The sequence below is a fragment of the Drosophila melanogaster genome, chromosome 2R, assembly GCF_000001215.4.
Source record: "Drosophila melanogaster chromosome 2R".
NCBI classification, from domain to species: domain Eukaryota; kingdom Metazoa; phylum Arthropoda; class Insecta; order Diptera; family Drosophilidae; genus Drosophila; species Drosophila melanogaster.
In genome coordinates, this window is record NT_033778.4 from 20207660 (window position 1) to 20231024 (window position 23365).

General features: G+C 42.1%; 1 protein-coding gene, 1 long non-coding RNA gene and 1 other non-coding gene across 3 annotated transcripts; 1 reads left to right on the forward strand and 2 right to left on the reverse strand.

Moving 5' to 3' along the window:
• Positions 1-3925: 3925 nt before the first annotated feature.
• CG16894 (uncharacterized protein) lies at positions 3926-4960 on the reverse strand. The gene has a single exon (NM_137611.2). The coding sequence runs from the start codon at positions 4825-4827 to the stop codon at positions 4027-4029; it is 801 nt and encodes a 266-aa protein (NP_611455.1). The 5' UTR covers positions 4828-4960; the 3' UTR covers positions 3926-4026.
• An 8775-nt stretch (positions 4961-13735) lies between these two features.
• lncRNA:CR45423 (long non-coding RNA:CR45423) lies at positions 13736-14498 on the reverse strand. The gene is made up of 2 exons (NR_124649.1): positions 14102-14498; positions 13736-14044 (listed from the first exon to the last, which is right to left on the reverse strand). It is a non-coding gene; the product is annotated as a long non-coding RNA:CR45423 (long non-coding RNA).
• Positions 14499-21821: 7323 nt separating this feature from the next.
• Positions 21822-21892, forward strand: tRNA:Gly-GCC-1-10 (transfer RNA:Glycine-GCC 1-10). Its single transcript has one exon. It is a non-coding gene; the product is annotated as a tRNA-Gly (tRNA).
• Positions 21893-23365: the final 1473 nt, after the last annotated feature.

The following is a 23365-nucleotide window of genomic DNA, read 5'->3' on the forward strand; positions in this document are numbered from 1 at the left end:
GTTGGGAGCTTATTGCTTATAGCTCCCCACGATCGTCATCAGCTGAGTGATCATCAGCAGATGATGATAATGATGATGATGGTGATGGTGATGATGATTGAGCGGCCAGGCATGCGAAGATCGCGCGCTCTTCTTAGCCAAGATCGTGCCTGACGCGTAATTGATTATTACGAGAGTGCAACAGCAACACCACCAGCAACATCAAAACAGCAACAGCAGCAGCAACACTAGCAACATCAGGAACATACCAGCGTAATGATGTATTAGTTAAACTTGGCCAACCGGTTCGCATTTCGGCCATGAAAAACGGTTTAGAATTAGGAGCCGTGATTACATACTTCTAGTGCCCCATGCCACGGACCCGAGTGCGTTGAAATTGAAAAGAAGTGGGCTTCATGTTGGTTTGTGGCTGTTGCCATGGCTGCGGTGCCTCATGTTGCTGGTGAGGATCGAGATTGGAGTGGGGATTTAACAGCTCTACGAATGTTTCCGTAAATGTGGTGCTGTTTTATTGAGTAATAAAGAGGAATTTAATTAAATATCAAAATAAAATTGCACCATAAAAAAAGAACACATTGTTTATCTATGCTGTGTTCGCATATTTGGTAGAATGAATTTAAAAAATGTTTTAAGGTGCCCAAAAGCATTTTCCGCAACAGTTTTCAATGCCAACACTCCAATAGCTGGAAGTGCAATACATATTGTAGTCTGCGAACTCGTATCTAATGGCACCACCACCTAAATTGACAGCACAAAAAGCTATGCAGGGCCATGCCGACAACGAGGACCATAACTCATAAACTACAGCACATACCAAATACCAAGGGTCTACTGTGTGCCGCCGCCACACGAAAAACTCCAATTTTAATTGCTCGACATTAAACGATCGACGACAAGAGCAGCAGCAACAGCAACAGCAGCGGTACCGAAACTTGGGCTTTGGATATAGCCGATATTATAGCCCATAGTCGAGGACTGCACACCGCAGCAGTGCCATAAAATATGCACGTTTCGTTTGTTTTGCCGTTGGTTTGCATATGTCCCCATGCCCGGGACCCATCTATACCAGTATGCCCCCCTGGCCAACCCAACGAGCCCGACAATATGGTCTGCGCGAATCGAAAACTGAGACTGAGACCAATACCGCGCCGAAGCAGACAGCATTTAGCGTACGATTTGGCGGCGCGAAAAAGATAAACTCATAAATTATGGCATTGAATGTCACTTCAGCCACCGCGAACGCCGACAATGGCAACAAACTCAAGCCCGATTCCGATTCCGAATCCGAGTCCGAATCCGCGGCCAGGATGCGGCGGGACTGGAAGTGAGTACGCGGTTGGGGCACCGGCGATAATGAAGCCCATTTTAAAGTCACTACCATTCAATGCGATTTGATTTACAATCCCATTTCGATTATAATCGATGATGATGTGTGTGCGCGCTTCGGCCGAGCCATGAACTTGCATATAAATACCAATCTGTGTCTTTGCCAGTCTGAAACGCAAAGTTGGGGAAGTTGGGGCAATGGTGAGTTGGCCAGCGGGTAGGTGGATGGGATTGCTGGGGAATGCTAAGCTGAGCGGATCGGGGGGCTCGGCGGTCTCTAGCGGTTTTCCAAGGAAATCGAAACGCTGCCGCAGATTCGAGCAGAAGTTCAATCTCGTCTGGCCGCAGGGTAGAGGCAACTGGCGCTGCACAGTGGTAAGTAGTTGGAAATAATAGATATATTTATTCATAGATACATATATCAAAACGGTAATTTTTGAAGGTACCTAAAATTTAAACTCATTTAAAAGTCACTCATTTTAATTTACCTTCGAAAATCTTAAAATAGCTTAAAATAGTTTTTGCATAAGGGTTTCGCTCGGCCCCAGTGTTCAGTGTAGTCTGGCTACCTTGTCCGCCCGTCTTACCTGTTGGCGCAATTGAACTTGAATACGCTGCCGCAGCGGCGTTTCAGTTTAGTTAGCCCGCCAACTTGTCAGACAAACGAATGCGGAGCTAACGAACCCACAACCACCCCACAATCCACATTACATCCCCGGCTCCATCGGCATACCAATCCACAAGAGCAGACCAGACCATGGTCTGCCATGCCGATCTGATCCCATCCCATCCCATCCACTGCGACCCGGTGATCATTGTCGCATCCGCCACGATGGTGGCAATTGTTTTGATGGCCGCTGATAACTGCAGCGGCGGGGGGCAAGTCGATTCGATTCGACTCCACTCGATTCCACAGCGGTTTGAGGCCCCAAAAACAACAAAACCCCGACAAAACGGAGTTCAATACAATGGAACCTCATATATATTTTGTCACCAGTCTGGAAACAGTTCTTTATGGGCTTTTAATTGAAGCCGAGACCATTAACATTGGCCCAAGCGGTTCCAGCCCACGCGATGGAGCTTAAATTTATTACAACTTAATTGTTAATGTTTGCGTTGCTGTTTGCCGTTGTATCTGCCGTTCAGGCCACGAATATGTCTTCATTTTTGGCATAACGCCCACTCAATAAAGCCATCGAATGGGTTTCGGGCGGGTTCTCAAGTCGGACGTGACTTAATTTCTATACACAACTAAATTGCTGGAGAGGTTCTAGGTACTCGACACTCGATAAAATCGGTGTAGATTTGTTAAAACAAATTAGTGAGCAATAATGACCAGATGTTGTGCTATTAACTAAACCCATCTAGCTGGCATAGTTTTCTAGCTGTTAGATGGTTTTAATGTGGAATTACAATTACTATTTTCTATTTTTGTTCGTAGTTATGTGTATGCAATCTGTTATTCTGATTCTCCTATTGCAACGCCCACGAATTCACATTTCTCACTCTCCCTAGATGGCCAAAATGGGATTTGCAGGGGATTTGCTTCTCAGGCAATTAGTTCAAATGCAGCGTGTGACGGTGATATAGTCGCCCACTTAGTAGGCCCGCTAGCGAAATGGCCTAAAATATGGCTACCAACTAACGGCCATAATTTCATGAGCAATTTTGGGAGCCAGCCGAAGGAGAGAGCTGGCCTTTGGATGGGATGGAGGATCCGGGGCAGGAAGACAGCTCGCATGGCCACGGACGATGTTGCTGGCAAAGTGCAGTGATAAATCAGATTGTCACTTTTGTATATTTGCGCCAACTGACGACGCCGTCTCCCTTGAAACTCAGTTGCACGCATGCGAAAGCAGGCTTTTGATGCGTTTATGCACAGCAGCGGGCATTCAAATAAAACCCACTTTAAATATTGTGCTAAAAAAAAAAAACAATTTGTATAGAGAATATTATAAATATGTGAGCTACAAAAAATGTGAACAGCAATTAAGAATTCAAATTTGAAATGCAGTCCCATTACCTTGAGTCCCACTGTATCGCATGCAGGCGAACGCCTAAAAATGCACTTGCAAAAAGGGAAGGGAGCTAAAAGCAAGGAGAACAGGAATGCATTTCACTTTGCCAACAGGCAACGCAACGAGTCATAATTATTATTATTTTGATTATTGCACCTGAAAGATGACATTATTAACATCGCTAATGTGGCGAAACAGGGATGTCATATACATGTTACCCACACACTGAAGGTTGTGACTCACTGGGAGAAATGATTTATTATTACTAATTCTAAAATATTTAAAAACAAGTGACCACTTAATAAAATCGCTCTTCTTTTTGTTATATAATAATACTTTTAATTAAACTGTTTAGAGCACGTACTTTTTAACGACCATTCATGCAAATTTCTATTGTTTAGTTGCAACTCTTTAGAAAAGTCTGAATGACCCCATTCACGGCTCACTTCGGATAATGTGTTTGTAATAATATAATTGTATAAATATTGAATTAATATCTAACAATAGCATAAGCTGAAATTACTACAAAACAAACACTTTTACGAATAAAGTGAAAATTTAATTCAAAAATCCGATAAAATAAAGATTAATATATATTACAATACAATAATAAATATTTTTATTTTATGAATACAGGGTAACAAATGTGTTATGGGTCGTGTATGCTAGCATCTCCATTAAGCTACAGGGAAACTTCCGACTCTTCACGCTGGTGTTCCGGAATACGTCCGCGATGTAGCTTCTCCACCTGATTCGCCTCTTCCTCGTCCAGCTGCCTCGAGGAATCGATGTGTCCCAGGTACTCCGACGGCTGGGAGCAGTCCATGGAAGTGGCCTCCTTCCAACAGGGACTCTTCAGTTGGTCCATGAACTTCAGATGCCGTTCCGCACAATAGGGCTCCACGATAATATAGTGCGGATCTTCCGTTGGTGGTCGGTCGTAGATAAGATTTCTCGACAAGATTGCTTGCTCCTGGACTCGTTTGATGTATTCAGGCCGGCTTTTGGCCAACATATTCAAGGCATTCATGTTTCTAACCTCATCCATGATCACGAGATCCCCCGAAGAGGATTGTCCGGTGCAAATACTGCCCTCTGGATCCGCGAAAATAGCCTGGATATAGCGAAGCACGTGCCAGATGTGGTGCTCATCCTTGCGCCACTCGTTCAGGAAATGCGCCAGATCGAGGGTCTTATTCTGCGGACAGATGTGCGGATGTAGGACCTCCGTCGAGAAGACCACCGTGGGCAGGCTGATGTCCGCCGGAAAATTTTCCGGCAGCAGAATGGAGAAGCGAAACACGCTGCCCGCATAGATTCCACTGTGCACAAAGATGACGCCGAACCAGTGCAATCCACAAGCGTAACTGGGTATGGCATAGATGTTCTTTAGCTCTTCCTTCACCAGATTGTATTCGGCGAGAATATGGTAGCCCTGTTTGATGAGGGCAATACTTGGGTTCCTAACCGTTGAATACCACATGGTGATCGCACTGTTTGGCTATCGCACGAGATGGAGTCTATGGCTCCACCAAATATTTAAGCTATGACAACCTAAAACTTGGAAGAGCTCGTGGAATCCTGCGGCAGGTTGGGGTGAATGAAAATGAAAATATTTGATAGAAAATTCCTAGTAAACTACACCCAGTATTTAATATTCGCTTTATAAACGCTCAACATTTATGATTACAAAATCAATAACTGAGTTCAAAATCTTGTAAAAATTTTCAATGGTTTTTAGCTGCAGTGTATTTTCAATCGAATTATGCGTGTACTTACATTTATGCGGCATGTCAACTTACTGCAAAACAGCATTCGGCCTGTAAACGGGAATTTCCCGCAGAAACCTTAAAAAAGCTGTGTATGTCCAGTCACAACTACATAGTGTAGTTCAAACCGCGATTTGCGAGGAGGTGGCTGGAGTCACCTGCAGATGGCACTGGAACTGGGGATCTGGAACTGGTACTCAGCGGCGTATTCAATCATGTCAAGTGTAATAATTTTGCGAATACCAGATACATGCAAAAACCAAACCCGCAGCCTTGGGGAGTTGGGGATTTGGAGAACTGGGAGCCTGTAGATCCAGGAGACGAGGCTATAACCACATCGCATGTGTGAGTGTGCGGATATTTGATTTATTGTCGCCATGATGCTCTGATGTACGGTTCTTTCACGCACTGGCAACATAATGTGGCATTATAATGTCGCATGCACCGGCCATGTAGACTGCGGACTGGTGTTTGGTTTGGCTCTGCGTCCGTGTGATTTGTTATGAATTTATTATGTGACGGAAGTGACTGTGGCACGACTAAGCCAACTCGCAACTGGTCAAACAGGCGAGATGTTTGCATGTTGATGACGATGCCGATGGGCGCAGCTGCTAATTGGCCACGTTCACCTTTCCTCCTCGAGAAATGGTTCTTTGGAAAAGAGAGAAGTTGGTCTTTTTGACACTTTTTAGGGGTGATGTGTTACCCTAGCAAAGGGTGTTTCTAGTTTTGAATGCAGTATTTCGCTTTTGCTTAAAGCACGATTTTGATTTATACAATCGTATGGCCAAAGAGTACATACCTTAAATAATATCTGAAAGAGTATTGCCAGCTTCGGCTTTGCAAGCCAAAAACTTTATTTACGATTTTCTTAAAAAATTTTTGTTATTTTGGCAAACATATCCAAAACACTCACTGACAGAGACAGACAGACAATAACACTTCCTTGATAAGTTCAGCCCAGAAAAGGGAATGAAACGAATGAATAAACGTGCAAAAGATAAGGGAATTGCAAAAAGTAATGAACGGAAATCAAAGTTGCTGCTGCGGTGCTGGAACTCATTAAAAATTATACCGCGATATGCGGCGATATGATACGTTATGATTTGCGACTCCGCAAAGGCGAGACTTTCTTTATTTCTTTCGACCCGAATGGGACTCGAACCGACATGGTGGTTAACGCCAGTTGTCTGGATGCCCTGACATGGGTGCAACACCCAGGCGTGGCAAGGGATACGAGGCCAAGTCATTTTCACCTACAATGCCTCAAGGAGGCGCACAGAGAGAAACAAGGTTAATGTTTATATGGGTCATATTTATATAAATATACTTAAGTTGAAGTACCAATTTATCTTTAAGAGCTGTTGTGCTCAATGCCCTTTAAAGTTTTAAAATACTTGATAAAAAATATATATATTTCTCCAGGTGTGAAAGAAACCCATGTCATATGCTTTGGCCCCAGGCAATTGCTAATATGTGCCCCGATTCCGTGGATTTGCACCTGTGGGGGATGTGGACTGGGACACTGCCCGTCACCTGGACCATTCGAGCGGCCACGAGTCCAGCATTCAATTTGGGATTTCATCCCAGCTCAAGCTCTCGTATGCGGGCAGCAATTTCTCCGCCTTGCTGGCTGTCCTTCTTATCAGCTTTCTTCATTTTATGCTGCGTTGCCTTTCGGGATCGAAAAACACCGGCTACCCAGGAAACCCGGCAACCCAGCAATCCCAACAAGCCAGCCCGATTTTGAGGTCCGGCATTTGTAATACGGTGGCATATAACACTTAAGTGCCTGTTGTTGTTTTATAAGATAAACTCTTGCGGGGCCCACATGCGGCCACTTTTGGAGGAGTCGGCGGATAACGCGTTGCCAATTTCATTTACTGGCACTTTCATTAACCAACGCGAACAGCCCATGCTCAAAGAGCCAAAAACGAAGAAAAAAAAAAAACAAAAAAAAAACAAACGGCATCAAAGTCGAATAAAGTAAACGAATTGGCGTGTTTTAAAGTTCTTGCTGAAAGTTGGGGGTTGGCCGCAAATATTTGGCCTTTCTGCCATGGAAGGGGATTTCTGCGAACTGTACTCAAATGAAATGGGCTCGTATTCCAGATTCGGTGATTGCTATCAATCAGTTGTATATGGGGGAAAGCACCAGAGTGTGCTTCACAGGAATATGGTCAAAACGGCTGAGGCAGTGGAAAATGTGAAAAAATTGCATTTGTTTAACACCTTTAATACTCAATTGAGGTAACTTTTTGTATACAAACAACTATCGCAAAATATCAGTTGCTATAAAGTGCCCTTGTTGTAACCGGCATATCCACAAAAACGATTCATTTCAATTTCTCATACCTTTAGTTTCTGAATCAGAGGGATGGAAAATATCGGTACATTATGAATTATGAGCATGCAACTAATCTTTATTGGTGGTTGTGGCATACTTTCAGGCAGTGTCATAAATAGTGGCAAATTTAAAGCCAATGTGTGTGTGTGGAAATGCGAATCATTTTCAGCCAATATTGATTTATGCGAAAAATATCGGGTGGGATGGAGTAAGGCGAGGTTATTGGTTAAACTCAATCCCAGACTCCGGAGTGCACTGTGTGTGGCTTATTCAAATTCAAATTAGATTATATGCAAACACCGGCCAGTCTTTCACTTGCCGTTCTTTATTATTATATAGGAATGCCGACCGAAAGGAGCAAAAACAACGACGGTCTACTAATATTTGCATAATCGCAGGCAGCTCAAACGAAGCTGAGCCGTGCTGGCCAACATGCGGCAAAGCAATTATTTCTTTAAAAATAAATTGCATGCACAATTGGTAGCAATAGCAATTGCAGCAAAAGCAGTAGCGATGGCAGTGGCAGTAGCACAAGTTGGAACAACAAAATACCCACGGAGGACCACCAGAGAATGGTTTCCATCCAAACGAATCGCAGTCGGAATATCTGGCCGACGAATTTGGTCAGAACTTCTTTTGCTTTTTTCTTATTTGTTTTCTTTTTTTTTTTATCTCCTGGCCAAGGAAGAGGCGGCGGCTGGACAGGAGGGGGGGGGGGCGTGGCAAGTCAGCTCGTTTCTGCGATTTGTGTGTACGCCTCATTCATTTATTTGCATATCGATTTGGAGTTTTTAGTCCGCCAGAACCCACAGGCTTCGCTGAGAGTTTCCCCCAAATACTTGGGCATGATTTTATTTGCCCACAAACAATTGCATAATTGCCCTCCATCCATTGCAGTCTTCTGGCCAAGCATTTAGCTTGGGGCACTTCAGGCCCCAAATAAGTATGTACAAAGTCTGAATCTCAAGTGCAAATTCAATTTTTATAGCACACTTATGATATCTTTCTGGCAATCACTCGATGGGTGACATAATGCCAGCCGATCTGTCCGATAAGCACGTCCCATAAGCCCCATTCCATCTTAGTTGCTTGGAATGCCGATGGGTGCCAAAGTATTAATACTCCGAACGACCTGAATTCTTGGTAAAAGTTTTCGGGCAGTCACGTAGCCATAACGCGTTGCTAAGTCCATTGTTGTTGCCGGAAAATTGAAAAGTTTTGTGGCCTCAAATTGGAACCATCAAACCTGGCATATGGGCCAGAAGTGCATACGCCGTTTAGAACTTTCAAATACCTCCAGTTGTAATCACTTTTAAGCAACAGAATGGGTAAATCTTAGGTGGTGAAGGAAGTCTTTCTGGCATCGGACGTGCATTTAGATAATTCTAAAAGTATTTACAGGTTTTAAATATATTTATAATTTATAAATTAAACATACAATTCTTACATGCTCACATGCTAGCTAATTCTAGGGTGTCCTAACAATTCATTAACCGAGCGTTGCAGACTTGTTCAACTGCCTCGGGAAATAATTAAAATTTTCAGAAAACTCCCCACTGGCTTTTGGCTTTATTTTTTTTTTTTTTGCATTTTCGTTAGCCTTGTTAGCTGCGCAGTCAGCCCTTTGACCAGCCAACTCTGAAAGGGTGAAGCCCTCCAAGTCAGTCACTCTCATTATGTCCGCTCGCTTTATCATGTTCCTTGTTGACATTCGCGCGGACGCAAATGAAGCAATTTTCCTGACATGCAAAACGTGCAACAGTTGCGACTGTTGCAAATGCTTGACTTGGATGGGGAATCGGAATTGAAATTGAAATTGGAGCAACTGTTGCTGTAGTTAATTTTCGTATATTTAATTCGCTTTAAATTATTGCAGAGCGACCATGACGTTGGTAGCTGGCCGCTCTTTGATGTGCGCCCCGTCACCCATCAACCCATCGCCCCATCACCCGTTAGCCATTTACCATTAACCATTAGTCGGGCCAAAAAGACGAAACGCCAAAGGTAAGGCCAGCAAAAAGGAGCAGTCTGTGCCGCTCAAGCTTCGAGCTCCAAACTCCATGCTCTCCAACTTCGGCTCAATGATCCATCTGTGCAATTTGCAAGGCAAATCAAAGGCCTAATGAATTCATTTCAATTAAACAAACAAAAAGCGAATCAAACCACAACCGCATCAACGGCGATAGACAGTTTGCATTAATAAATCGTTTAGCTGGGAGCTCGATTCCGTATATCTCCGGGCCAATCCATTTGAACTTGGCATTTGTGGTCGGAGTGGAGCAAAAAGCAGTACAAAGAATCTTGTATTAATTGATTTTGATCTTTGAAGTTCGGCCCATGCAGCTGCCAACCGAAGAATGAAGCTTACCTAAAAGGTTACGTTTCTTGTAATTTGTGTCCTCTTTTTAATGAGTTTGTTAAGCCAACATCAGAATTAGTAGTTAAATCGATGAATTTTTTAATATTTGCAAATTTAACAACAAAGGTTGGTTTGCACAGCTGAAAGTCCACTGCGAATTAAAGTGAAATTTGTTAAGCGATTTTATTTATATATTTTACAAGCCGCCCATAAATCGATGATGTTTTGGGTTTGTGAACATTCCAGACCTTATTTACTTACAAACAGCTTAAGTTTATGCACGAGGTCAGTCACCCAAGTCTCTTCGATTGCTCCCCTTTTTTGGGAAGCGGCCGACAGGCGACTGGCTGATAAGCCTTAAGCTGCTTAATCGATGACCAGAGAGTTGTCAAAAATAATTCACAGGCAGCGGCAGCGACTGAAAGGTAAATACAAATACAGGAAGACAGCCCGGCGTATACGTAATGTTATCAGTTGTGCAGATCTACCCTTTGGTGCTGCCTTAATGCTCGCTGGAGAAGAAAGGGGGCATCCCATCGGATGGCCAAATCAGAGTCTCCTGGTCGCGGGGCCCTTACATGAGAAATATTTTAGCGTACAATGCAAAAATGGTAGCAGCTTCGCAGCGTTTCCTTATCAGTTGCAACTCCGCTGACGGATGCAACCAAAAAAAAAAAAAAAAGTATATAAAAAATCGAAAAATACAACCGAAACGGGGGATTAAGGAGGATACAAAGCCAGAGGAGGAGTCGAGATAATGCCACAATGAAGACAGCATAACGCGCCGCTGTTGAAAAATCGGTGCTCGAGCCTGACCAGCAGCATCAGCAGATGAATGGAGTGGATGCGTCCGCATCAAGATAAACGAGCGTGCGCCCGGATCCTCAGCTCCTCAGGATTGGTTGGTTGGCATAATAGTACATATGTATGTACGTATGTATGGAGTATATTCAGATATATCTTCTGCTCAGCCACCGTGAGCCGAAAATCAAAACTATAATAATGCATAAGTAATTTGCAGCAGCCAAAGCAGCGGCAATCGAAAAGAGCCATCAGCCACGAGAAGCTCGTGCCATGGTTCCTTCTCTTCCCTGACAACAGTTAATCAAAATCCGCGTAAACAGGGCCAAGACAACTCAAGCAGACTGCCTGCCGGATTTTCTTCTCCACCTTGGGCAGTTATTTATTAACAGCGTAGCATTTATCGGCACATCGTTGAGAAACCGCCCATTTGCAAGGGAATCATCATATCGGAGCAATTGAGGGGCTTATTATATGTCATTTAAAGTTATTGAATATACTTGGGTATTTATTATATTAAATTTAGGAAAATGGTTGTTGGTATAAAGTTACATTGTTTTTAAATCACAAATCTGCATTGGCTTTTAATTAATAAGCTGGCTTAATTGATCGGAACCTGATCTGGGAACAAGCAGGCACAAAACGCTACATCGAATTCCTGGACCATGAACTCTGCCTGGTGGCTGCCACCTTATGCAGACCGTGGGCCAACTTTAACTCGCCTAACAAGTTCAACAAAAGGCATCGCAGCACAATGGCCAAGGCCTGGGGTGCAATCAAAGCCAGTCGCAGCATAGGGCCAAAACCAAACAATGCCACTCTTTGCTTGTAAAAACACACAGTGGCCAAACCTGCGGACACTGAACTAGATTTTCATAGCACAGTAGAAGAAGTAGGAATTAAGCCAAGAAAGAGGTTTTAAAAACAACAAACGATGAAATCAGGAAGTGTATTATATAATTTTATAGATACTAAACTCAACTTTGACACAAATCGGCTGAGTGCGGTCTGTAAACATGACATTTGCTGTACACGAATCCAGCCAGGAGTCGCAGCAAACAACTTGGCCAAGATGCTGCTGCCTCGTTTAAACCGCTTCTTTAGCGAAGCGGAGCTGAGCTGGGTGATGCTTATCGCAAAACGTTCAATTATTTTATTTGGTGCAGATGTGGCTGGCGATAAAAGTGCCTGATAGCAACGGCATCGACATCGACATCGCCAATGGACCGCGCTGCTCCTCCGGGTTCAGTAGCATCGCCAACGGGCCAAGTTAAGGCCGCGCTTGGGATCTGAAGTGCAATGCTGCTGCTGGTGGTGCTGCTGCTGCTGCTTCTGCTGCCGAGTTGGCCCTGCTTTGTATATGAGGTTCAATTAAAATCAGTTGGGGCCAGCGGAAAAAGCAGCTAAATAATTGACACAAGAAAGCAAAGCCGCAAATTTGCCGATCTGCTGGGGCAGCAGGCGAAGGCAGGAGCGGCAGCAAAAAATGTGTCATTCGATAAATGTCCGTGTTGATGGTCAGCCTCATAAAATGGTCTAAGCTAAAGGCCACAATTGCGAAAAGGGGAACGGCACATAACCATGGGAATGGCGAGAAGGAGAGAAATACTTTTCTCGGGTGAAATTGTCTTAAATATGTCCAGATAGAAGTATAAAGTTATTGGGAAAGGGGTTTCAGGTCTTGAACTTTACTCTCAGTGGCACTAATTTTGATCTTTAACATATGTTCTGCAAACTTAAAACAAATGGTAAGTTATTGGAACATTCTTAAGTTATATTAAATATTTACTAGATTTTACTGGTTTATTGCATAGCAAGGCTTCGCACTTGTGAACAATGAAAAACTCACCTCATTTATCACCTTTTAGCGTTAAAAGTAAGAAAAATATTTGCTGAAAGCTCTTTCAGAGAAAACACCATCTGAGGCTGTTTACTAGCCGTTTGCTGCAGTTGGCAGCAAAAGTTACAATTAAAATTGTTGAAGCGCAGCGAAGTGCTGACCAGAAGCCAACTGGCCCCGTCGAAAAGCCAATGGCAAAGCGGATGTTGTGGGCAGCGCTGGCAATTCGTTAGCTCTTGTTGGCAATGGCAAGAACAATTAAAATTATTCCATTTGAGGCATTGATGATGAAGGCTCGGCGCAGAATGGAATGAGGGGCACAAAGTTGTTGGTTGGCATCGGACAATGCGGAAGCGGAATGTGTGCCATTATGTGACAGCTCGATTTAGTTATCTAACAGGGCCAGAACTAAACTGAACCAAACCGACCGTTTGTGGCCAAAAGTTCGCAGAGTGTGCTATATCAAGTGGAAGTCTTTCGGTTGCGGTGACAGCAACTGGACCAAAAAAAACTCCATGTAGATGCGGCATGGCTAGTGGAACAGCCACAACAAGTTGGAGTGCCAATGGTTTTTTAATTCCCGCTCCGTGCCGAGCTGAACTGAAACTTTGCACGCGGAACGGACAAATCAAATCTAATTCGCAATAAAATGCAAATTGCCATTAGATTAGTTTATTTGTGGCAGCCACCAAGACACGCAGCATCCATCCTGTCATCTGTCGCGGAGTCGCAGTGACAGGTTTTTCCCGCATCTGAATTATATTCTCCCTTTCTTCACAGTTTTTTTCCATTTTTTATTTTTTTTTTTTTTTAGTTTGGTGGGGTGAAATGCAAGAAATGAAAGAAATAAAAGGGCATCGCAGTTAATAACAAAGTGACGGAATAAGCGACAGCAGCTGTCGCACTGGCAAACAGCTTTCAAATGCCAAAAGGTATGCCATGTCACTGGCAAGGAGTCACTACCCCAGGCACTCCTGGATTGAGTCTGATCAAATTAGAGTCTGTGAGGGTGTGTTTGACTGACGCTCCCACTCGGGATGTGGGCGTAGATGGGGGCGTGGCTGCCACTGTGGGCGGCGGGCGGTCGGAAGGGGCGTGCCTGTGGGTGTCCAACAAGTTAAGTGAGTTCCAACGTTACTACCTACCGTTTCTGTGGAATAGCTAAATAAAATGGAAATGTTTCACATTTGGGAATCCAAAAGCATTTTATAAAGACTCGCTATTCTAACGCCGAAAGCATTGGCAACTGAAAATAAATTATTAAACTTGATTTATATATAATTCCCGTAGCTAAATTTTGGCTAGGAAAGTGACTACTATAAGAGTTACATGGAATACTTTTGCTTCTGGTGCCGCTTAAGCCACCCGCATTGACAGTTTTCAATTGTTTGCATTACATTTTAGCCACATTTATGCAGGGATTCCGAACGGGAGGAGCCGAGAAGGACTTGGATTTGGATCTGGGGGACACCCAGTGCTGCCAGTTGCCATGTGCATGGAGCTGGAGCTCGTATTTTCTGGCTGGTGCCCGCCTGTGTGTTATGCTTTACTTTTACTTCGATGCACACAAAAGGCCAGGGAAAACTGTCATTGGCAAAATCTAAACAATAAGTTTGTTATTTTTGAGCAGAGCCAACGAACCGAACGAGTTCCTCTGCCCTTTTGCGATAATGCCGCACCGCACCCTTGGAGGTTAGGCAATTTTCCTAGACATCGGTTGACACAATTTTCACATGGCCCGATGTTATGCCAATGCCTTTATGAGTTCCTCTGACGCAGACCTAATTGATTTCTATTTTCCACTTTTGAGACAAACTTCCAGGCGAGCAGTTAATGGGGCTAATATCTGCAATTGTTTGCCCAACATGCATTATTGGTTGCAGAAACTGCCAAAGCACGACATAATCAATTTGTCCATCAATTTTCCATTTTTCAACACTCGACGTCACAAAAACCAGGATCCCAAAATTCTAACCAGTTTCAGAATGCTAGGCAAAATTTACATATTTGACTGCCGTGTCATGGCCAGAATTGGAATAGTTTTCATTTTTTTTTTTTTGCCTGGCTGTGACACTTTGGCCAACACTTTTTGTACAAATATTTTGACAATTTGACTGGCAGTTGATTTGGTCGGCATTTAAAATTATGGTCAAAAATTTCACACTGCACATGTCGAGCAATTAAATGCAAATTGTCTTTCATTTGCTTTATTAGATAATAGAAATAGTTTATTAAAGAGCCATGACGATGGCAAAGTGTTTAGTAGAGTGTTTGTGATTTTACAGGTGAGCTGGCCAAATTATAGTTTGATTACTTTGTGCCTGGCTACATAATAATAATAATAATAGTAAATAAATAATAGAGTTGCGTGTACGAAACGGTAAATGCATTTGGATTAAAGGTGTGAGAAATGTACATATGATAATTTATTGATGCCTTTAATTTAGTCATGAAATAGCAAGCCAAACTTGACGATAGATATTTTACTATGATATTTATTACGGGAATGGAATTTAATACTGGTCAGCTATTGCGGCCATAAAGAAAACAATTACCATAACATATTTGGAGCTCCTTGTCCATTTGCCCACACTCCCATTGACCTTCTGGCTTTCATCCGCATCGAAAAATTCCGAACTCCCACTCTGTGTTTGACATCTACAATGGTTTTATTGGGACACCGTACTAAATTTATGCAACTCAATGTGTGGTGCCAAATTATGTACACTTCATTTCGTGTACAATAACGAAGGAAGTACACGCCATATATTTCGCACTCTCGCCGTGAAGAAAACTCGGGGAAACCGAGGGAAACTCGGAAAACTCACATCAGGTGCAGACGTTAGTTGAACGTTGACCTGAACTTGGGGGTCAGTTTATTGTTCACCCACTTCAACAGCAGCTAGAATGTCGAAAGCTGTGGACGTGCCAATAGCTACAAGGGGATATCGTTGGATATTCCATGTTCGGTCTTATGTGAATACATAAACACCTGCGAACTCGACAAATTCGACACAAATGTGAAAATGCGACAAGATTTATGCCAAAGTAATAAATATAAATGCGGTTTTGAGTAGAAAATAGAAACATAGGATCATTTGGTGCACACAAAGGTGCGTATACATTGTATATATGTATACACATACACATTTGGACGGACTGGGGCAGTAAATCATTGCGGTTGGGCTGGCAATTTATCGCACCGCCCCCTCCCCCTTCCACTTATCCATTTGGCCATATGTTACACGAGTGTAAATATTGAAATAACTTAAGGAAGTCGGCTAGGAATTCCTTGACTGGCCGACTGGTCGTGTGGACATCGAGGCGCCCCAATAAATCACACGAAAAAGAGCATTGAACGCAGTACGTACGTACCACCGGGCGCATACGTAATCTATTTGAAAATGGCATTGGCAAACAAAAATGCCACTCCAGCTGCCCTGTGCGGACTAAAGAACTCAATTTTTATACACATTTTTTTTTTTTGTACCTTTTGCTTACCAATCAGGAACGAGGGCAAGGGCGAGGGTGTCTGGCAAAAATATGCAAAATTTGCAGCTTTCCCGAATTTATGGTTATTTGTGTTGCACCCTTAATGCTATTGAACTTGCACTTAACAAATGGCATGAAGCCCAGTTCGATTCAGATTCGCCCAGTTGCACTCCATTTAGACGATGAAATAGCCGTTGCCTCTACTTCGCTTTGCCTTCCAATGTGCACTCGCACTCCGCTTCCTTTTTGTGTTTTTGGCTGTCTTTCAAAACATTTTAGTTACATTTTGTATATTGCATTTCAATATGCGTTTCTGATATGTGTCTGCAAATTGGTAAGCAAAGGCAAAAGAATAGCATTGCGTGCGTGTGTATGTATATTGAGTGTATGTATTCGGCTTTAGGGGTTCAATCAGAAGTTAGTATTTAAAGCCAAAGCGAATTACAGACTGTTGTGATTAGACAGGAATTTGCCAAAAATATTTCTTTGACTTTCAATTCAATTTTAGTTGTTTTGCACAGTTATTTGATTTTATTATGGTTATTTTTACTTAACTATCATCCAGCATAACCTTAACTATCTGGAGCATTAAACCTTTAGTTTCGTCCATTGACAATTGTGCACATGACTTATTTATTTCACCTTTTTCTTTAATTTAAGGAAACTCGATATATATACATTTATTTGAACTTTAGTTAACCTACAGTTTTATAACCACCTTTGGTAAAACTAGCTTTATTACCTGTATAGTCTTCATAGTCTTAAATTTATATGTCAAAATCAGTGGTAACATTAGCACAACATAAAATCCCGCCTCCTCGGAGGTAGGTAACCTACAATCACCCACTAATTAAAATCCATATGCGCCAGCTAACTGACAATAATTAGCACACAAACGCGTGCAAACAAACACACAATTAAAAGTGCATAAATATGCAAGAATTGTGCATGTTGGCAAAGGTCTTGCCATAATGCAAACCAAAACGAACCCATTGCCATTGCCCCGCACTGGGTATAAAAACTAAAGGCATTATAATGTCAGGCGGCTGGCTTTTATGCACACGTCAGGCTAATCGCTAGCAAAAGCACACCTCTTCCCATGGAAGGGATCTGCAACCAGAAGCCCCATGCCCATGTCCATGCCCATGCCAATGCCCATCCCCTGGCTATATAATACCCCCATCTAACAAACTAAAACCGCCTGCTTGTGCGGGGCAAATAGAGCGAAACCATAATTGTTGTACTTGGCAACTTGAGTTCTCTCCTCGCTTTTTGTGTCGTAGTCAGCAGCCGCCGTTGGGGCCATGAAATATGAATAATGTCAGTCCCAGGACCGGTTCACATTTGGCCAAATGTGGAGGAGGTGGATGAACGGATGGATGGATGGATGGATGGATGGATGGAGTTCCTGCTGCATGTGCTCGGCAGTGTGATGTGCGTAATATTTGCTAAACCCATTTAATGAGCCCCCCTTCCTAATTTCGCTTAATTCGCTGCCAGCGGGCGCTGCTCTCATCGGGTGGGGATGATAGTTTGACTTGGAGAAGGTTTCGTTATTATTCCTAATGAAATGGGGCCGGAGTCACTTTCACGGGCTCGTAACTGCAAATTGGCCGTATTTTACAGCCAACATCTCCGGTGACACGAGCCGCGGATGATGAACACGATGAGGTATTTGCATTTTAGCCCTTGCAGTATAATATTTGTTAAGCCACGTGGCGGTAATTAAAATGAGTGGCTAAGTAAGGATGGCTTAGGTGGTGTGCGTGGCAACCTGCTTTGAGTTGATAAAAAGATTTCCAGTGTCTAGAATAATCATTGCTAAGTCTATTAGCAACAATTACAACTGAGCACCATTAACTTGCTTAAGTAATTTAAATGCTGAGGCATTTGCTAACTCAAAAAGAAGAAAATATCACAATAAGGAAGTAAGCAAGAAAGCCACAAGGATCATTTATAAACAGAAAGCTAAAATTGGATACTTAGTCCAGTGGGGAATAAAAAAGAAGCCAAAGAATTGAATATTTGTTTATCCGAGTATGCAATTAAATGTCGCATGTCCTATTGGGGCCGCCCACAGGATGTCCAAGGACCAACATCCTGTCACGAAATGTCAGTCATGACCTGCTGCACCATTGGGAACCACATGTCAGCGCTGATGCGAAAATTGTCAAGGGCGATACTTTCATTTATCCAGTGAATGGTGTATACACAATATATTATGCAAATTGCATATTAAGCTGAAAACAGCATTTTAATTATATTTATAGGCCGACACCCCGAATTTTCGCAAGCTTAATATTTCTTAATTAACTTAACATTTTGGGTAAACAGGTCAGTGGCAAACAAACAGCAATTTTCTCATTAAATTTACAGCAAATTTATAAAAGAATTCAATTCACTTCGATCCGAATTTAATTTATAATATTTCAGATTCAATTGATTTTCGAAATGCGCACTCATAGCCTCGATTGGCTTCCTGATTAAAAGACGAAGGACATCAATCATCAAGGAATAAGCTATAATAAAAAAGCTATAATAACAGGCTAGCAAAACGCATGTTCTGAACAGAATTGCATTTATAATTAAGTTGCTCTTTGGGTGAATAATTCTATGTAAACGTAAAGGGAACCTTCGAACAATAACCATACTTTGTCCATGTTTCTAACATAAACTCATAAAAAAAGATATCAATTGTCCTTTAATGCACAAAAAACCATTTAATAGTAATTAAAATTAGTATTTACTTTGAAAAGATTAAACTTCTCGAAGTTCAACTGTACACACACACACACATATCAAAACGAAGAATTTCAACATGTCAAGGGAGTTCCTGATGCTTGCATGTGTGTGGGCGATGTAATGAAATCCCTTTAAATGTTTATGAAAAATTCATGACGCGTGCAAATGGCGCGAAAACAAGTTGGCCCGCGAGTGTGTGGGCCAAATTGAATGGGGGAAAAGGGAAGGATGAGTGGGCGTGGCCCCTAAAGGGGGAGGCTGGACCCGGACGACCTGGAGCAGCCATTGCATGGGTGAAAATGATGGCGCCAAGCTCTGCCGGACACGCAGCGTTGCATGCAAAATATGTTATGAAAGGAATTCGGACGTTGTATTGTGTATTGCCAACGTGGTTTTGCTTGGCCTCAATGGTCTGGTGGCCAGTTGGACACGTACATCAGCCCGAGCGCCCAATAAGTGAGCAAGTGCACGGACATGGACGCCTCGGAGTGCACGTGATCACAGAAATGAATCCATTTGTTTGTTAACTCATTTTATCTCAATTATGCGCAAACAATGGGATTAAAGGATAGAACAGGAACAGAAATAAATGCATGTGCAATAATGGCAAGCTTGTAAAGTCGAAAACATTACCAATTACTTTTACCAAAGCTGTCGCATAAACTGTTTACTTTGATTAAAGACTTTAAAAAATATATGTTTTTTAAATATTTGTAGCGTAAAACGCATATAAATTAAAAATTAGGAAACTCGAAAATTTTGAAAAACCAAGTTAATTAAATTACAAATTATCTGAAGACGAGATCTTTCACAATAGAAAAGTATTTCATAAGCATTCAAATGCATTATCTTTTTCCCATCACTAACAAAATTTTCATAGCATACTTTTGTGGATACGCGGCAGTGCGCGAACAGGACGGCAACATTGGAGTGTGAGAAGGGGAAAGCGCTCAAACAACTTTGACCGTTTCAATACTAATGAGGCTGTCAAGAGCTTTGCATAAAAAACCGACCAAAATGAGTCGGCGGGGTGGAGGGGAGAGGAGTTTCAGTTGGGTCGCTCTTTTTTATGTTAATGGTTAACACACACGCACTGTTGGCTGTGTGTGAGTGGGGCACGCACACAGAAGTAAATTAAACTAGGCAGGACGCCGTTTGTAGTGCAAGTCAATTTTTCGATAATTTGAAAAGTTTATTTAATACAAAACGTGATTCAATTACAAAACTGACCGAAAAATACACACGCACTCTGTACATGTTACTCTGTTAAAGGGAAAGACTGTGGGTGTGTGTGCGTGTGTAAGTGTGCGGCAGGATGTGTATGTTGTTTCGTCCACTCCTTGCTAAACAAAAAAAATATCCTAGTTTTCGCTTGTAAAGCGCCGAATGTGCGCCATTTTCGCAGCTGTCCCCTGACTTGGCCATCATTGTTGCTGCCGTTCGTGCCACACAATGGCGCTTTGTTAATGTAACGGAAATGTTGCGGGGAAGTTGGTGGCACATGTTTTGATCCTGGTCATTATGCATTTCACAGGTTTAAATTTAAATTAGGTTTCAATATTTCTTCCCTCCTTAGAGTTAATAATTTTTCAAATAAACCCTCAAAAAAAGAATTATTTTCATTTCCATCAAAAATAAATGGGGTACAAGATACAATTTGTATTGCGAAAACCACAGACACTGAAAATACAAGTCAGTTAATAAATATTCAAGTTATTAAGAAGACAAGAGCAGCCAACCCATAAAAATAGGAACTTTTCCAATTAATTCCAAGTGCCTAATTCACTAAAATATTCTTCGAAGAGTATTAACATTTTGTTATCGCAAGGATAATTCTTTTAGCGCTCTGCGTTCCTACCTTTTTTGTCAACTTGCCGCCAAACCAATGAATTTTTATGCAAATTGCAGTCTTCTTGCAGTTGACAACTCCAGGGAAGCTGGCGACGCACTCCCAAAACTTTTTCCCATCCCCGCCAGAAACACTTGAGGCATCGCCATAAATCTTTGAGCAGTTTTCGCCACCACCCACCCAAGTTTCAACTGGAGGGTTTTGGGTGTTCCGATGGGTTGAAAGAGTCTGGAGCTTGTTTACCTTGTTAGCATGGGAGAATTCGGGGTGAGGTCCTGTTGAAAAATACTCGAGGCAATCAGACGGAATTTGCATAATTTGACAATTGTTTTCAAATTGCAATAACCATTTTGGCTTAATTGTTTTCCACACGCCAGCGAAAATATTCTTTCCGGTGGCACTGCCTTAATTCCTATTCATTTGATTAGTGGGCCAAAGTTGCTCCTTCTATACATTTTTGGGGCAACTGCCACAGGCAGAAACTTTTTCAATTCAATTGCAAAATAAATATTTTACAAATAATTGCTTCGCCACACCCCCCGGCCAACAAAAATAAAAAAAAATATTTCGAAAAAGTTTCTATTTTATACGCCACTTTTTTAATGGCCACACAATTTGCTGCGTTTAGCAGTCGCCATTTCGAGGGCGGCCAATTCCTTCCGATGAACCGCAGCTGCTGCACAATTAAAATGCATGACTATTGTCAGGGCAAATTGCTTGCTGTGACAATGGCAGAACAATTGAGTCGGGATGAAAATGGGTATGGGACGGAAGTCGAAAGAGCCATGGAAATTGCTGATGTGATTGAGCCCTATATGTTTATGCAAACTTTTTGGGCTTTAAGTTATCCACTCACCACAAAAACTTTGCATAAGCAGCAGCTGCGCTTTCGGATTTCATTGTTATTTTAGGCAGTTTGAGCTGTCACAAAGTTTGCCGGAAAATGGACAAAACGAACTTCCCAAATAACCAGTGTGCAATCGGATCAAACAAATGTAACCTCGACACAGTAGAAGGTGAAGGTAAGAAAACTTTTTACGAAATCCTTTGGAAATTTGTAATTGAGTTTGATTCACAGCATGCATATAGACTACAAATAGTATATACTAAACTGATTGTATGAATTGGTTAAAGTTCCTCTCCAAAAATTTCATTTATTTTTTCTATTTTTGTATATCTCTAAATTATATGGAGTACTGATAGGAAATATTTATACTATATAGTTTAGATAAGCATCAAAATAAGCTGGAAATGTTTTGGCACTTATTATTTCAGCAAGCATCGGTGGTTCAGTGGTAGAATGCTCGCCTGCCACGCGGGCGGCCCGGGTTCGATTCCCGGCCGATGCAAGAATTCTTTTTTTCCATTTAAATGAATCGAATTATTTATGTTATTCGATAACAATATATTATATATATATAGATTATTTTTAAGCGAGGTTACGACCGGTATTTAACCAAAAAGGAAAAATCAGAGCTTTCCCCATTTTCCTTTACAACAAAGTACTCAAGAAAGATCAGTAATGCGTTTACAGCCAAAGGAAGTGACCTCCAAGTAGCCATTAAAATGCAATTCACAAATGCACAGTCAGGCCATACATCAAGCGTCTTGGTGATGTCCCCCAAGCAGAAGTCAACAATTTACATAACCACATGGCAGAGTGGCATTGTGGCATAATGGGTCACACCGGGTCGGGGCAGTGGTTAAAATGCTACAAAATTATACATTAAATTCCGAAACTTGGCAACATCCGATGGCCAAACAATGGCCCCAAACAGCTGCCAGTGCGATGCACCTGAGCAAGGCCAGCACAACAAAACGCCAGAACCAACAATAACAGGACTTGTTGGCCGGCTCCTGCCGGCTTGGTTAGCCAAGCCAACCAGCCACTTCCTGTTTCCCAGTTTAAGCCGCCGCCGACCCACCGGCACGCAGAGTGGAATATCCATATGCATATTTCGACCGGCTAGTCTCACCCATGATTTTCACAAACGCGTGCTAGTGGTGCGAAAAAATAGGGGAATTAGAAAATACCATTTTTTTTAAAATGGATAGCATCAAAAAATCAGGAGGTCAATCTTCATCTGTATGATCTCATACACATTTCTGAAGTAAATAAAAATTGAAATTTTTCCCTGCACATGCTATAAAACCAAATAAAAATGTTTAAGCTAATATCTGATGATATGAAATGAAATGAAAGATTAAGATACTAAATTTTAGAATAATAAAAAATATATTTATTGTCTTTTTTAATCGTTTTTAAAATACCTAGCTTACATACTCATCTCTAATAGCCGCACACCCATTCCATTTAATCGAGTTTACAAACAATTTCGCAGCCCTGGAAAACGCAACGAGATGATGGCCGGTTGCCCGGCAGACACAAATAAGGTTTTTGGGTTAAACTGCAAGTTTTTGTTGACATTTAAATTTGCATGGCAACATTTTGGTCGCAGGCCCAGCCCGGCCCGTCATATTTGATGTGTTCGCAAACCAAAGGCGGAAGGGCGCTTTTCCAACTGTCAAGCGGCTGGCTGGCTGGCTCTGTGTGCATATGTGTGTGTGCATATTTTGGCGAGCGGCGAGTGTGTTTTAACTGGTTTTAAAATTGTTTTAATTAAGCCCGTATTGCTGCGCATTGTTGCAGCGGACCCCCCTCCCCCACTCCACTCAGCCAGGCGACTCCAAAATCCCATACCCATTCCGCCACTCAGCTGGGTTCATTCAATATTCAACATATTTTTAAGTGCTTGGGCGCGGAAAAATTCCGTTATCCTAAAAGTATGCAACGCAAAGAGGAAATTGCAATACGGAAAAGT